The 17069-nt window shown below is 41.9% G+C and overlaps 1 protein-coding gene across 2 annotated transcripts in view; it reads right to left on the minus strand.

The window, feature by feature from the left end:
- Positions 1-16747, minus strand: part of CAMK4 (calcium/calmodulin dependent protein kinase IV) — a 187709-nt gene extending 170962 nt beyond the window's left edge. The window contains exons 1-2 of one of the 2 annotated variants that reach the window (XM_042787655.1): positions 16645-16747; positions 14604-14805 (exon numbers count right to left, since the gene is read on the minus strand). In XM_042787655.1, coding sequence (XP_042643589.1) covers positions 14604-14764 — 161 coding nt within the window. In that variant the 5' untranslated portion in view covers positions 14765-14805; positions 16645-16747. Of the gene's footprint in view, positions 1-14603; positions 14844-16644 lie in introns of those variants that run through there. The other variant, XM_032984049.2, reaches the window with a different exon arrangement.
- Positions 16748-17069: the final 322 nt, after the last annotated feature.

Raw genomic sequence — 17069 nt, forward strand, 5'->3', positions numbered from 1 at the left:
TATGTTCCAGTAGGAAAATATATCATATGAAAGCTGCACCACATTTGGTGTAACATGTAAAACACAGTCCAAGCAGAAACTGAAGACAGAAGGTGAAAACAGTTAAAAGAGCGTCCTGCATCAAAACTCTCATAAGGCACCATGGTACAAGAGATAAACTAGTTTGTTCTTGCAATCTGGTTACTTTGAGTCAAGAACGTATTTAATTAACACAAAATGTAAAATGTGAAAGTGTTTGTGAATTTTAATTTAAAATTGTTGAAAAATTCCATGCTGTGAAACTGTCCCTTATCTACATCATGCCAATACTTCAATTACTCATTCTAACTCGAAACAAAAACAAATGCCAAAATACTGAAACTTATCATGGGATGGAAATTCTGGAGTTTCTAGAATCTGCCAATTCACTATTGTAAAAATATGAATATATGGATAAAACAAACTTTAACAGGCATGACTCTCAGGCATGAAATGATGTCTTCCAATGGCCACATGCCATTGTGGATGACTAACACATCTTGCTGTTATTATTCTGTTTCGGCTGTGACTAGGGAAAAATACAATAAATGGTCTTACTAGGTATTCAATGCAGCCAAAACACATGGTTCATAAGAAGCACCATGGTAAACTATTTAACCAAGCTATCCAGTAAATATTTATTATATTCACTCACAAATAGCAAACATAACCAGTTCACAAAATAGGGCTTTGTGACAGGAGGAAGAAGGTAGGGTCTGTTGCACTACTTATTTAAAGAATAAATTTTGACAGCTCTAATTTAGGCGGTCATCTGCAAGGGAAATATATTTAATGACTGTTTCCATCACAAAAGATGTTTTATCTTTTCTAAAGTCATGCAGAAAAAGAACGTGAAGAGGTTAAAATATTTTGGTTTCTTCTTTTTTTAATACATAAATGTTGCAAAGACAATAAAAATAGTCTTTTAACTAGACAAACTGGAGATTCAAATGGTCAAAAAGATACTGTTGTGCTGAGGAGGGGGAGAAGGCGTAGGAAGAGATGACCAAGGTTATTTTGTCATTTGAAAGGAAGGATTCTCAGGAAGCAGAAGAGTATTCTCTTTATGCTACTGCCAATCAGATCAACTCTGTGAGCATGTTTTTACAGTAATGAATAAAACTGCTTTTTTCACTCAGTTTTATTCCTGTTCCACCTACTTTTGAGCACCTACGATATGAATTATGCATAGAGATGGGATTTGAATTTAAATTAAAAAAATAATTTACCTGCATATTTATTATGGAGGTATTACAGAGATGGATTTCATCTCTATGAGAGTCAGAGCAGAAAACATGACAGTGAATTTTAGGGTACCTCTTTCATCGCAGATTTTCCATTACACATTGACCCAATCTGGCAATTGATTACTCATGTTACTTGGCATTCATCGATCATTAATTTTAACTGCCCATCCAAATTCTGTTCTTGTTTGCTGTTCAGATATTCTTGAATTAAATTGCTGTAAAGGGAGAATCAGATGCAGTAAATTTACTGGCCCTTCTCTCCTCTGTGGCAAACAAAATGAATTTATTATTGCCTTTTTAGTGTCAGAAGTGTTGCTCCACTATTACCAGTTACTTGCACTGATTTTTTAGCAGTTCTAATAGTATTTTGTTAAGACTAGACCTGTTTTCCTCTTTCAACTCAATTTAAACCCCTGACAGTCAGCTAACACATATAGTAAGCAGCGTACTCCATCAGCATTAGCCACTTCCATCAGGCTGCAACGAATCCTAGGGGGAAAAAAAAAAAAAAAGCTCGGGATGGGGAGTGTGGAGAGTGGGGGGAAGTGGGAGTGGAAGGACAGGAGAGGGGAAAAACACCAACCTTTATTATGTTTCTTCATCTGGTCACCTGAAACCAAAAGTCACTAAACAAAATCATTAGTCGTTTCCTAAATGACCATCAGTACCTACACCAAAAAGTGTTTCTCCCATAACAAAATCAACTTTCCAGCCCTTCCCTTTTTAATTTTCCTAAGCTAATCACCCAGCAAATCATGAGGGTTTGGTCTCTCCAAACTTAGAGAGATGGATCACTCAGTGCCCCTAGAGCAACAAGGGGGGGTGGGGGAGTGGGGAGGCACACAGGGAAGCTAGCCAGTAAAAACATTCATGCACACTTATCTTGCAGGTCTCTGAACTTAATTATGATAATGATGTCAGAGTTTTCAACATGTTTTGTGTTCACTTTTAGCAAATTATTATTGCACAATATGGCAAGTTGACAAGCAAATGTCCTCCATCAGGAAAACAAACCTCTGTAAAGCACTGTATACTAGACCAGAATTGTGGTTCATTAATCTAGAAAACATGTCAATAGGCTAAAAAAACATAAAGAAAAAATCAGCACTCATCCATGAGAGACTTAATTTTGAGGCTTTATAAGCCTTACCAAGACATGAATTTTCTCTGCAAAAGTATAAAACAATATAATACCACCACATTTGAAAAAATATTAATGTGTGCCAAAAGAATTGAAATAATTTCTGACCCAAAGCATGTTCTTAAAACACTCTCATTGGTCCATGATGTTAGACTAGTGCAGGATACCTAATAAATCAGAAAGAGCAAACACCATCTTGTATACACAGAGAATCTGAAAGAGGTACTTTCTCGAGTTTGAATAAAATTCAAATAACTAACCTAACTATAAAGAATATAAACAGCTAGAAGGCCATAGAATTTCTGGTCAGCCTTCCACAGAAGGGGTATGAAAGTCCACTCTTTTCAACACAGTATTAAAATTTTTTTACAGCTAAACACAAAATAAAATCACATAACACATTCTTTGGTACTAGCAGTGTGCCTCCATTAGCAAGAATTATTTCAAGAAAAATCAACATGAATATTCAGAAATACTTTAAGATAATATCTGACTTCTTATTCCATGGATATGCATTAAGATCTCACAAACTTTTTTATTTCCATTCATTTATGAGTGCAAAATTGATCACTGAAAGTAATTTATTTAATTAAGTTGGAATTCCATTTCTGAGATAATCCCAACTTCTTTACATTAATTTGTTACTAACTAATGTCAGTGTTTGAGTTTTTTAATAAATGAACAAATGTCAACAAGTAATTCACAATTTGTGGCGACTGATGTGATTGACTGACACCCCTTGGTCACATGATGCTATGCTGACTCATTAGAAAACATAAAATCAAGACATTTGTAGAATGTTTTTGTTTATGCAGTATTCAGTTCTGTTAAAGTCTGTGGAGCAATGAGGGTCATCATCATGAATAAAACCACAATCAACTGAGTATTTTAAGATGCAGCATCAGTTGCTAAAGGCAGTGAACCTGGCAGAAATGGATATGCTTTAAAGATCAAAAGACTGAAAACAAGTAATGCTATTGGTGTGTCTATGATGATCTGAATTGAGAAGAAACAATTAATGCCTGCAAGAAGAAAAAATTACTGCGGGGGGGGGGGGGGGGGGGGGGGGGGGGGGGGGGGGGGGGGGGGGGGGGGGGGGGGGAGTGGTGTGGCGTGGCGTGTAGGAAACCTGTTTTAGAATGATGCCTCCTCCTTAAACCCAAGCATCCTTTTTTTCACGATGCCTGGAGAGAGGTATCACATGTTTCTAGTGAGGAGAGTTTGGGGAAAAGGACTGTGGAGATGACATCAGTTCTGAGGTAAAGTTGCAGTTTTGGCATCTTATCTGTGGCATATGGATGCTCACAGCGAGGTATGCATTGGACTACACATTTGTTGAAGGGCTTAAATGTTAATGTTGTTGGTTTTGAGGCTGTGCATAATAAATCTTGTACTTGCTTTTACCACTGCTTTATCTGCTCCAAAAAGCCATGATAAATCGATAGCAAACTGTCAAGGGGCAGCATGTTTTATAATGATTTTTTTTTTCCTCAAAGGGGTTACCATTTTCCTTATCTTTTCATTTTATGGTTCTTGAGTTCTAGCACAGATAAACACATACATGAAAGGAGGCCAATTTATAAGCTACAGCATTATCTTGTTCAGGTGATTACTTCACTTGCGTCAGAATTAGAATACAGTTCTGACATGTAATTTGGTGGTTCACACCAAATAATTTCTCTTCTGTTATCCCCTGCAGATGAAATTCAAAGAGACAAAAGCTTTGGTTGCTACAGATTAAATGGTCCTTTTCAAAATTACATTACTATAGGGTCTCCTAATTTAGAATTACTTTACAAGGAAAGCAACAAACACCTCAGCAATCTGTTCTCAGGACATGTGCAAATATTGATGGTTCACAACAGTCTGGGTGTTTTAACTGGTAGTAACCTACAACAGTAACAACATCATTTTTGCATTCATTCTATAACCAAAAGATAGATTTGCAATGTGTACTGGTACAGTACTATATCACCACTACTCCAACTTTCTGTTTTAAACATTACATAGTCTAAGAAATTGAGCACATATAATGTATATGTTGATCAAAAACCCCATGCTTGAAAATGGTCTTGGAGAGCTCATTCTCAATGACCTTTCCCATTGCATCATGCTAACAGATCTTTAAAAAATAAAGCACAGCTAACCAGGAAAAAAAAAAGGCTTCCATGTGCACAACCACAACCTTCTTACATACTCTGGTAAACTCAAGGAAAATGTCAATCTGTCCTTAACCCATATAATCCTCAGCAGTTACAGTACGTTTGGGCTGCTCCAAAGCACAGTGCTAGCTGAGATACCATTCTGAGCAGAACCTTCCCTACTAACCCCTCCACAACAAAACATCCATTTGTCTTCCAAAACAGATCTTACTTCCTAGGTCAGAAAGAGCTGTAAAAGCATCACAAGCAATGGACTGTACTCTTGGAACAGAACAAGGAAGAAGTATACTTTTCTTGCCTCATTCAGGTGGTTTCTGAAGGTTTAAAAGCTAACACAGTTAGTCTGGGAAAACACATCCTGTGCACTTTTGCCAAAAGACGGGTCACTCTGAAAAACTTTTCTTAATATTGAGATACAAAAGTAAGGCAAAGGTGGCAAGAAAACAACATGCTTCCACAACACAAAAATTAATAAACTAAAATCTTAATGATTTGCCAGCTCGGATTTCACAAAACTGCTAGCTCAGACTCCAAACGACAAGGAAGAAAAAAAAAAATTCTTAAATCAGAGATGAGTTTAGTTTTTAAGAGCAATAACCAGTAAGTTAAAATGCATTTTCTGGTGATTACTGACTGGCTAAGGACATTGACAATGCAAAGCCAAATGAAGGATCACTAACAACAAATGTAAGGTATTTCTACAGTATCAATGACTGGTTGTAAAAGCTGCCATGCTCACCCATTTTTTTAAAATGAAGCAGTTAGGGAAACCATAAACATTGAAAAAGACATTAGACAAACCAAGAACCAAAAGCAGCATCACCATTTGGAAATACACAGAACATTTGGTTACCCTTTCTCAGAATTAGCATCACTGTACTGTAAAAATAATATCCCTTGTGAAATTAGTGTTTGTTCAGACAATAAAGGTCTGCTTATTGTGAAGAGAGGCAGCAGGGTAGGAAAGTCTAGATGAAGAATTCAACAGCAAATACGCTAGTCTAAATGTTTAAATTCTGTTTCATTTTAAAAGCTCAAGAGGCTACATGTTCTTTCTTTTTATGCAATCTTAACTCCTGATAATGGTTCACACGTATTGTACATACATAGATTTCCACACAATGTGCAGTGTCAGATCACTTTCCCAAAGCCTGGCCAACCTTCTGGCCAGCAGAAGACCACAGAAGAATCATTTGGGTTTATTGTAATAAAGTCAGCTCAAATTGTTGGACTATAAATAAAACTGGGGCTGGGAATGAGTATTTTTTTTATTTCTTGATTGACCTTTTGAGACAATATTCAGGAAGATAAAACTTCTTTGATCTGAATGCCTGAAGAGTATAGCTAGTCCTTCCTAGCAAGCACTTGGACTTACACAGATGGTGCACATACTACAGCAAACAGCGAGTACTTTCTCACTGACCACCATTCATAATTGATGGTCTTTTCAAATGTGGCTATTTACTATGTGAGCAAGCATTTAGACATATGTTACTGGTAGAATTCTGCCTATGAAACTGTGTCCATTGCAATCCCTTACACAATACTTGGACATACGTGGACACACTTGAACACACACCTGAAGACAAACTGGAATGAACATGTACTGGGGCTTCAGTAAATTTACCTGCCCTGCACCCAGAATTGTATAGGCTTATTACACAATCACACTTAGGGAACTGCTTTCAACAGAACTTTAAAATACAGATTCAATTTCAGATGTACTGTCTCTGTTACAATCTAAAAGAATGAGTTCGTTTTATCAGACCCTTTGCAGACTACTGCAATGTTTTTCAAGTATGACAATTCTCATATTAGCACAAATGATGCCATTACATTCAACTCCTAAAAGCTCTATGTGCAAAAAACTTTTTCAGTGTTCTTACGATACTTACTTCAAGAGCTACTCATTTTCTCCATTAGAAATATAATTTTTTTAATTAAAAAAGATAATCAAAGCCAATGACAAAAATGTATAATGGCTGACAGAAGAAATAACTTGAAAATAAAGAAGGAACAGTCCTCTGTATAATCTTCCATTATGAATAACTCTTTTTTAAGCACAAGAAAGCTGTGAAAATTACACAGAATGATCATCTATTCATTCCAGCTATTCAAAAACTGCTCCAGCACTTCTTTTACAGAAAAAAGGTAATGGCTCAATTTATTGACAGAACAATGCACTGAGTACACAGACTACTAAGAGTACAGAGATAATGCAGTACTCTGCAACGACTACTCTTTCACTGCCCACTCAGTACTGAGTTTTGATTTATATTCCCTTTAGCTTCCAACTTAATTAAAACTTGAGCAGACAGGCATTAACCTGTGCATTATGTTGAATGTATGATATCGCAAGCATTCTATCAATCAACTTGCAGATTAACTACCATTAGATTCAAATACAGTATCACTAGGACATATATTCTAGGTACGTACTAGAAAGTAATGCAATGCAGTAGGAGCACACCACTGTTACAGATGGTGGCAACGTGATGATATCAACACACAAACTTTTTGCGGGTTTTACGTCAGATGAGCCCTGACCTGTGAACTGACTGTTCACAGAAGGTTACAGTGGATTAAGTGCTCCTGAACTGCATCTTCTGGTTCAGCTACAGTCTGCTCTGTGTGCTCCAAGAACACCCCTTGATGTGAAGCAAAGAACAGTCAGGGGGGATAATTGGGACATTTGTTTCACAGAAGTCACTCCCAATCCAAATTAAAACTTCAGGGTAGACACACCTAAACATTGCCTTTTAAAAATAGGAATGGTGAAATACAACATTAGAAATAAAATCTCAGTGCTTCTGTAATTGGAAACATGTAAATACATGCCACTGTCTATTGAAGTTCATATTTAGAAGAAAAGCTTGTTTCAAACTATTTTTTATATAATACAGTTATCACATATTACTGGTTGTAATAAAAAAACAAGTAATCTGTATTTACAGGAGGGCAGGGCCGTTCCTTCCACAGAAACAAGCGTTAACATATTCCTGAAAGAAGGTAGCCACAATAGTGTTAGCTTCTCTGACATGACTGTCCACAAGTGTTGACAGTTAAAGACTTTATCCATATCTGACTGAATCAACAAATATATTTTGTATTATGGCATAACAGAAACACTGCCACAGTATTAACAGAAATCAGATATACACATAAACCATTGTGGAAAATGCATATTTTATCATCTGTTTTCTGAGACGTAGTGAAGCAGGCGTTGAGTTAGCAGTTCAATGCAAAACTCCTGGCTGCAGCAGAACAATGGTTTTGCCGCAAATCCCAACTGTAAAGGGATTTGAACAACTGTCGGTAAAACTTAAAACTCATTTTTTAACAAGAATGGAATGTCAACTGTGACAACAAATATTCAAAAAAAGCTTTCTTCTTTTCTAACTATGAAACATTCAGAGCAAGATAACGTTTACACAAGTAATTTAGTGTCCAAGATAGGCATCCGGACAACAGAGTCAGTAACAGTCTCCCATGGAAAAGTTCAGAATATCTACCCTAAGAGCCCATATCTCTCCATGATTAGAGATCCTCAAGTGAAATGGTATGCTTGCTCTCAATTGTTTTCTTTTTACAGAACGGTAGAGGAAATTTTCTTTTCTTGCTTTTTCAACACACAGTTTTTTAATTCTGAATCAACCAACGTTTGAATTAAACCAGACAAAACTGAAGAATATACTCTCCCTGCACTGAGAAAAGAATTTTAGTTGTTAAAACTCAGGCTATACACTGCAGGTTCTGGTTTCTGGTACCTAAGTAAGGAATTTCATCCAGAACACTGGATTAAGAAGTTATAGAGCTTCCACAGAAATCATTTGCTGCTTGCTATTAATTTTATTCATGACTGTCTGTAGATCAACATGCATTTTGACAGGGACTGACTGTTCCCCTCTTAGAGCAGTGTCTTGCTTAACAAAAATCTGACATCCTTTCTGGCCAATTTAGCATTGGATTGTCTTCCTCACAACAGCATGGATTCAGTAGCAGGAGCAAAGCACATGTTCAACATAGAAGTGTCTGCGGTCAAATGCTTAGGACATTTTTCAAGGGAAAAGTTGAGATGGACAGAACCCCTTCCAGAAGAAGAGGAAGTGAAAATCTTCAACTAGGGTTATGCCGGTTGGTGCAATGCATGGAGATGACCATTCTCCACATCCACCTGCATCCTTGGCCATCACCAAAAGGACATCATGCCCTCTGTATCTCCTATCTTCCTACCTCAAATCAAGGTACAACATACTGTCCTGGATTTGAGTGAGTGGTGGGGTTTTCTGGTAGCAGGGGAGGGGGCTACAGTGGTGGCCTCTGTGAGAAGCTTCTCGAAGCTCCCCCAGCTCCAAGTCAGACCCATCACTGCACCAAAACTGAGCCAAATAGCTGCGCCTCTGTGATAACATATTTAAGAAGAGACCTGGGAGGACGAGCCAGACTTGTGAGGAGGAGTTGCTGCAGCTGCGTGAACACCAAAGTCAGTGGAGAAACAGGAAGAAAGAAGGGGGGAGGTGTGCCGGAGCAGAGACCCCCCTGTATCCTGTGGTGAGACGGCAGGGCAGCCCCCACGCCACCCATGAAGATCAACGGTGGAGCAGACACTAATTTATGGCCTGTGAGGGGCTTTGCATAGTCGACTAAGGTGACTATCACTGAAGGAGGCCAGGGTCCTGTGGGAAGAAGCAGCCCCTGCTGCTGTAGCTCAGCGCTGGGAGGATTGCAGCATGTGGGGGTGTCCCATGCCAGAGCAGCTCAGGAAGGGCTGCAGCCATGGGAGAGAATCCAGTTGGAAAAAGTTGGTGTCCCATACTGCAGCATCGTGGGGAGCACTGAAGCCCATGGGAGGAACTCACGTGAGAGAAAGTTTGTGGAGGACTGACTCCTGTAACAGGGGGACAACGAGGGAGCAGGGTGAAGAAGTTCCAGAAGTTGGCCCCACTGAAGATGGAAGAAGCAGCAGCACTGACTGCAGCCCCCATTCCCTGCCCCTGTGCCACTGGGGGTAGGAGGTAGAGATATTGGGAGCAGAGCTGAGCCCGGGAAGAAGGGAGGGGTGGGGGGAAGGTGTTCTCAAGATGTGGCAATGCTTCTCACTGTCCTACTCTGTTAAGTGTTGTTGTTGTTAGTGTGTAATAAATCTGTGTTCTTTTTTTTTCTCCTCTTCCACTAACGAGTCTGCCTTTTGCCCGTGACCATAATGGGTAACTTCCCCCCTCACAGTCCTATCTCGAATCCCAAGCCTAATTTATTTTTCCCTTCTCATCGCTGGAGAGCAGGGAGGAGTGAGCAGCTGTGTGATGCTCAGTTGCCCTCTGAGCTCAAACCAGGACACATACCTACCACAACAGTCCCAAAAGAGGCCTCAGACCTACCTCCTCAACCACCTTCCCTATCAGCAGGAACTGCCTGCATGAAAATGCTTGCTCCTTGACTGAAGGTGTGCGGGTAACAAGCAAGTTGCAGTTCATGGCACAATGTGACCTGTAGGACAGGCAAATCTACACAGGCAGTTTCAGCTCGAAGATAATTCTCATCCTGGTAAAGCTAAGCACACCATGCTCACATTCAGACAGCTAGCACCATGTGCTGTTAGCGGCATGCCTGCCTCTCTTTGGAAAATCTTCTGGTCCAATACTAAAAGTCACAGGCAAGTAATCAAAAGTGTAATTGAAGGAGGGACTCACCTACTTTCAGTGCACCCCAAAGCAAAATGAGCAAGTGATTTTCAAAATATTCTTGAGATGAATGGAAAAAAGGCCCATTTATTTATTTTTGTTTTAAATGAAGGAATGGAAGGGAACACAATTGACATACTTTCAAGCAAAAACTGTTTGAAGTTCAAAGCATCAAGTGCAAAAACAATCCATTTCTGTAAAATCATACTTGTACAAAGGAGTTACCTAATTTCATCTACTACTGCCATTACAGGAGTAGGTGCTACTATGACAGCACTCATAAATAGGATTGACAGTAAGACAAAATTCTGCACACTGAAATCTTGAGTTCAAACCACACACTGGATTTAAACTGTCTCTGTGCTAAGAGCTTCAGGACAGAAACCACCTGTGACTTAGCTCACACTGTCAATTCGAGGTAAATTGCAAGTAGTGAGCACCTTTTAGTCTCAGGTCTTTGGTAAGGATCACGCAACTGAAAGATTGCCCATGAAGGAAAAGGTAACCTCAGAGTATCCTGATTTATCATTCTTACACAAAGAAAAATGCCTATAAATTTTCAAGGGTTTTTTTGTTTGATTGGTTGGGGGTGTTTTAATTATTATTATATTATTTAATCTTTGAAACTGAAAGGCCTAAGGATTTGTTTGGAAATACTTCCAGCTGCTCTTGACTATGTAGTAGATCTGCAGTATGCCTACAACATTAGACAATTTTAACTCAAACAGGTATATAGTTTGGTACAGAGTTAGGCAAGACAGTGCATGCTAAGTAAAATTCCATAACTACATTTCCGACAAATTCCTTATTTGTAATATTGCTGAGCATCAAAGAAAAATTGTTACTGAATTTCCTCTTCACTCAAATACCATTTTTAGACTAATACTGAACTCAGAGACTCCGTACCAAAAGATACAAGCATGAGTTATTTAAAGCTACCAAAAGGTTTTAGTCATTAAGGAACATACATGTTTAGAATCTAAAATTATTAAAATCTTTTTCCAAGGGAGTGTGGAAAAAACACTTTTATATGAAATACACTCAGAACAAAATTCCAGGTTCCACAATTGACCAATGTTGCAACCTTCAGAGAAGGAACAGATACTCTTTGTAAAACAAAGATCAAGATTTCATCTTGACAGCATTTTGAACTCCAGTTACGTGGTACACACAAACCTCCTTGTCAGAAATGGACTAAAAGGAAGGTGAACTAGCCAGGCATTCAGCAGAACATAAAAATACCTGTCCTGGATCAGAATAAAAGCATGTCCCATCCAGAATATTGTCTCTAACAATGGCCAAACACAGATGCCTCAAGAAGAATATAAGAATAGAGCAAACCTACATCAATACAGTCAAAGAATATTCTCGTAACATTCAACAGCTTACAGTTCAATAGTTATTATCTTCACGTTTAATCAGTCTTAACGGACTTCCTGAATGTAAACTTGACTAGTTGCCTGTTAAGCCCATGTAAGGTTTCAGCGTTCATAGAATACAGTAGCCAAGAGTTCCACCACTTAACAACACACTGCACTGAAATGGTGTTCCCTCCTGTGGTTCATTTTGACCTGCTAGCTTTGTCTGATGCCCTGCAGAGCTTGCATCAAAGAAAACAGCAAACAAGCACCTCCAACCAGGTGTTCCATCCATGCCACGTGTCTCCAGAGATTTCTGTCTTAACCTCGCTATAGGATTTACTAGGGAAAGAAAACATGCAAATCGTTTCTCCTCCACCCCCATTTTACTTATATAAACTGAATTTCATCCACCATTTAGATGCTTTATCAGTCCAATAAGGTCTTTCTGTAACTCTTCATAGGCAACGCTATCATTAAAACCCTTAATAATTTTGTAAGACCAGCAAATATCACCGTTCAGCCCCTTTATTTATGAGCATGTTGAGCAGCACAGACCCTTGATCCTGTGGAACTCCACTGTTGAAAGAAGACTGTTTGCTCCTGCCCAAGCTTTTAGGTATTTATTATTTTTCTTGCTTGCACAACCTTCCCCCTCTTCTCCCATGACTCCTTAGTTGATCATACAAGCAAGAATTAGTATGATGTCTTAGGGATTTGCCAGTCATAGTTTGCAGAAAGGGTACTCCTTCCGAAGGGGAACTCCCATACTTGTGGCAACAGCCACTCCAAGTGGAGTTCTTTGAGATCTGACAAAAGACATCTTCCAATCCCTGTATTTGTTAAAGGTATTTTAGGATAGTGTCTCCTGTTGGTTATTTTATCATATTATTTTGATTTACTGCATCTAAGAAGATCACATACCCACATTTTTCAGTCTCACCTGATATACTTTCACCACCACTAACCTAAGCCATGAGTACTTTCTTGTAAACATACTCAAAATCATCTCCCGAATCAAAAGGTTGGAGACACAGTTACCAAGAGAAAATAATACAGTTCTATATTACACTTAGGAACCAAGAAGGATTTTGTGATCTGCCTTATAGATTTGCTAAGATACAACTAGGCTATCAGAGGGTGTCCAAGAGGAGCATCAGCACTCTGGATGCTGGCTCTGAAAGGATCTCAAAGCTAGCCTTGGGACCTAAGGACCTAGATCTGCTGCCATACCCATTAGTGCAATTTTCTCTCGCAGCATGTACCCCTCCAAGTTCTTCTCTCTCATTTCCCTACCTCACAGTCTTTGATTAAGGTGGTTCTTAGCTCCTGTTTTCTTTCCGCACAGAGCAGACTTAGTGACTCACATCTCTACACTAGTTGGGTGTCGTTGTCTTCCTTATTCAAACCTTTTGTTAGGGTTTCAGCATCTCGTGTCTCACCTTGTAAGGCAGAAAATCCCACTGCACCTTGGCTTTCATTAACTCTTCCTTCCTCAGACAGGAGAGTTCACATTTTAAAACGCCTTCCCAAGCAACACAATAAACCCATGATGTATTACCAATACAGACTATTCTTAAAGGAAGCCCACAGTCACTACAGACTATATTGAAAGGATTCTAGACAGATCACACAAAACAGTTATTAATCCAGGTGAGACAGCTGGCATCAACTATTGTTATTCAGCAGTACATATTTTTTCTTTTTTGTGTCAATTCTAGACACAAAACTGACACAACAGTATTTCCTGCTTTACGTGTTTATGTCTCTGCATAGGTGTACACTTAAGTCAAGTATAAATGTAGTCAGCATACATAGACCTATGCCTATTTAAATCTGGCTAGCATGAGTAGTAATAGTGACAAAATAGGTAGCAGCAAATGCTTAAGACCTAGTCAGCAAGCCAGGAAGGATACTATATTGTATTTCTACAGCCTTTCCTGCCCCTGTGTTACAGTACAGCAAATACAGGTATGCTTTGTAGCAGTAACTTTCATCACATGCCCTTTCTGCAAAAATACTGTACGAAAGCAACCATGTTATTACCTGCAATTCTCCCACAGTCCTCTGGGATTTTAATACTCTATCATCTGCAAAATTAACAACTGCTATTTGTTACCTAACGACTTAAAGATTTAAGTCATTTACTGTAGCCCCCTAAAAAAGCTGCCATTTTTCACTAGTTTTTCACATTATTTCCTACCCGCAAATTCAAGATGAACCAAAACCATACTCAGAAAGTGAAAATCGCACATTAGATATCGGCAACAACATTTTACACTGGACTTAAGGGTTTTTTTAGGAAACTGAACACCTGGGACCTTTAAACTGCCAGGCAGAAGCATCGGTAGTGCAGAATTCATGAATGAGCACGTACCAGCTCACTGCACTCCAGTGAAAAGACTCTGCTTACAGAGGCCTATTCACAGACTCCTGTCTCAGGTGGGAGTTTTGTCAGTGCAAGGTCTAAAGGTACTTGGTAATGGCAATAACGATAAAAGGTCTTGTACGAAGTGAGGCTGTGAACAAGCTGGCATTTGAGTGCTCTCGAAGTGATGCCTACCATTCAGCTGGGAAGAGCAATAGGTCGAGAGTCTGCAAATATACAGGTAACCTGACTAATGTAAAGCTGCTCACGTGGGCCATCATTTACCGAGACGGACTGATGTTTTCTCCTGAAGATCATTCGTTTCTTTTGTGGATTTGCCCAGCTTGGCTCCCAGGAGGTGCAATTTTCATTCGAAAGCCTACATGCCGTGAAAGCCGGCACGCTCCCTCGGTGCCGCTCACGCAAACCAAAGTTTTGCCGCTTTCGCCACAGCGACGCAGTGCCGGCGGGGAGGGGAGATGCCAGCAGCCCCGGCCCCGACCCCGGCCCCGGCCCCGGCCCCGGCCCCGGCCCCGGCCCCGGCCCCGGCCGCGCCCGAGCCCCGCGGCCACCCCGCCCCGTCCAGTCCCGTCCCGTCCCGTCCCGTCCCGCCCCGGCGCCGCCTCACCGTCCCAGCTCGGACTCCAGCTCGAAGTAGTGGGCCAGGGTGTCCTTGTTGGAGCCGTCGATCCAGTAGTCGGGCGCGGCGGACGCGGGGCAGCTGGCGGCCGAGGAGCCGGAGGAGGATGAGGAGGATGATGAGGAAGAGGGCATGGTGACTTTCAGCATGCCGGGACGACTGCCGAGGGCTGCCCCCTCCTCCGCACTGGCTGCAGAAAGCAGAGCGACAAAGCGGCTGGCAGCTGCACCTCACCTCCCTCCCTCCCTCCCTCCCTCCCTCCCTTCCTCTCTCCTTCTCTTTCTCCCTCTCTCTCTCCCGTCCTCCTCCTCCTCCACCTCCACCTTTCCCCCCCACCAGCCGCGCCGCGCCGCGCCGCGCCGCGCCGGGCCGGGCCGGGCTGGAGCGGCGGCGGCGGCGGGTGCTCCCCCCCAGCCCGGAGGGGCGGCGGGGGCGCCGCCGGCGGGGCGGGCCCGGCGGGGCGGGGCGGGGCGGGGGGGCGGAGCGGGGCGGGGGGGGGGGGGGGGCGGGCACGGCGGCGGCCGCCGCGGCGCGGGAAGCCGCCCCGGGCGGGGGTCGCGCGGCCCCCGCCGAGCCGAGAGCGGCGGGCAGCCCCTCGGTGCGGTCGCGGGGGATCGCCCGGCCGGCCGGGCAGCGACCCCCAGGGCCGGCCCGGGACGGCGGGCGCCCTGCGAGTTCGCTGAAAGCATCCTGCGGTCACCGGCAGCGCGGCCGCCCGCAGCCCCGTGAACGGCGGGACCGGGCTCCACGGAGGGATAACTTCACGAAGGGAGGAACGTCATCCCGGTGTGGAGGGACCTCTGCGGCGTTTGCCGGGGTCGGGAGGCCCGGGCTGGGCCGGCCGGCGGCGGGGCCGGGAAGGACACGTAGCCCGTGGCGAGGTGGGCGCCGCCACCCCGCTGCGCTGCACCATTTTGCCGGTGCCAGATCTGGGATGCGTTATCGGGGTGCGACACGGGAGTTGAGGCTTCCTCTCTCGGCGTTTGCTATGAATTTGGGGAGGAGGGTGTGGAGGCAGAGACTGAGCAACACAGGCAGCAGTGGGGAAGAGCCTGACAAATGCTCAAACATGACTGCAAAAAATGCAAAAAATACAGCTTCCCTTTCCCACCACAGAACTAAAAGAAGCCATAAAGAAATAAAATTGCCATGCTGCAATGCCACTCTTAACAGGTTATGAAATCTCAGGTTATGAAATGCATGCAATTGCAATAAAGTATATCGTATGCCTTGACTGTAAAAACCTTCGCCAGGAGTGTCTATATAAGGGCAGTTTCTGTTGGTGTAGTGGTGAAATAAAACAGCAGCAGCTGTGTGTGCTTCGCATGCATAGTATGCCAGATCAATCCTACTCACATCCTCTCCATGCTATTACACCCACACAAACTGCCATGCAAGCACAGGCAGGAGGTAAAGCGGACTATGTGCAACAGAAGAGACAGAACTATTGTACTCTAATTTTCAACCACAATCCACTAGCCTGTTTTTAAACATCGTATTCCTTCTTCAGATAAAGCACAGTATCCTGTTCAGTATTTTGTTAATTTAGTTGTGTTAATGTTTTCCAAGATGTTTTCCCACCTCCTCCCTTCCCTCCCCCCCCCCCCCCAGAAATAAGTGTGTCTCTTACTATTCCCTAGCTTCCTTACAGTACCCGGAGGGGGCAAGTAATCGTAAGTCTGAATCTCTTTAACTTCTCAAAGACATTAAAAAAAAAATGCTCCTCTTTGCTGAACCAGATAATAAATATCTGCCAATCTGTTCCTTGTTGATGGTAGGAAAGAATGAAAGAGATAAATGAGATAGATAAAAGAGAGATAATGTCCTTTCCTCTCAAGTTTACTTTTTGCCGTTATAAAATTAAAATGTAGATCCCAATCATGATATGAGATTTTATCATTTTCAAATCCATATTTAAAAGTCAGGAAGAAGTAACAAAGTCCTATTTTGCTAAGCAAGTTCTATGCAAGACAGTTTTGACAGAAACTCCAAACTTCATTTGAGATAACTTTGTGCCCAGAGCACCTACCGTAACAAGACTGAGATCAGTGCCAGAGCAGCAGACAAGCAGCCTTTTCACTGTTGCTCATGCCTCTTCCCAACTCCCCAGCTCGCTCTGTCTCTGCTGGTCAGCGTGGAACTTTTCTTCATAAAGCTTTGGTTGCTAGGTGACATTTTTTTCTTCTTTTCTTACGACTTTTTCTGACAGCATCTCCTGGGAGAAGAAATGGTCACTGATGATGAAAATCACACACACACAAAATGGCCAATCAGCACACTTAGAAGACAGTGGTATTCCACATTTTATTTTTGTTTAGTCAAATGACTAACATACTCTGTAACCCAAAGGACAGCTGTATTTCTGTTGTGGTGGCATTTTTGTAACAATTATTTTATTAAGATTATGTTTACCCAGGTACCTGCAAGCAGATTCACATCTCAGATGATCTAGAT

Source organism: Tyto alba, unplaced genomic scaffold (assembly GCF_018691265.1).
Source record: "Tyto alba isolate M040663 unplaced genomic scaffold, T.alba_DEE_v4.0 Super-Scaffold_13, whole genome shotgun sequence".
Taxonomy (NCBI): domain Eukaryota; kingdom Metazoa; phylum Chordata; class Aves; order Strigiformes; family Tytonidae; genus Tyto; species Tyto alba.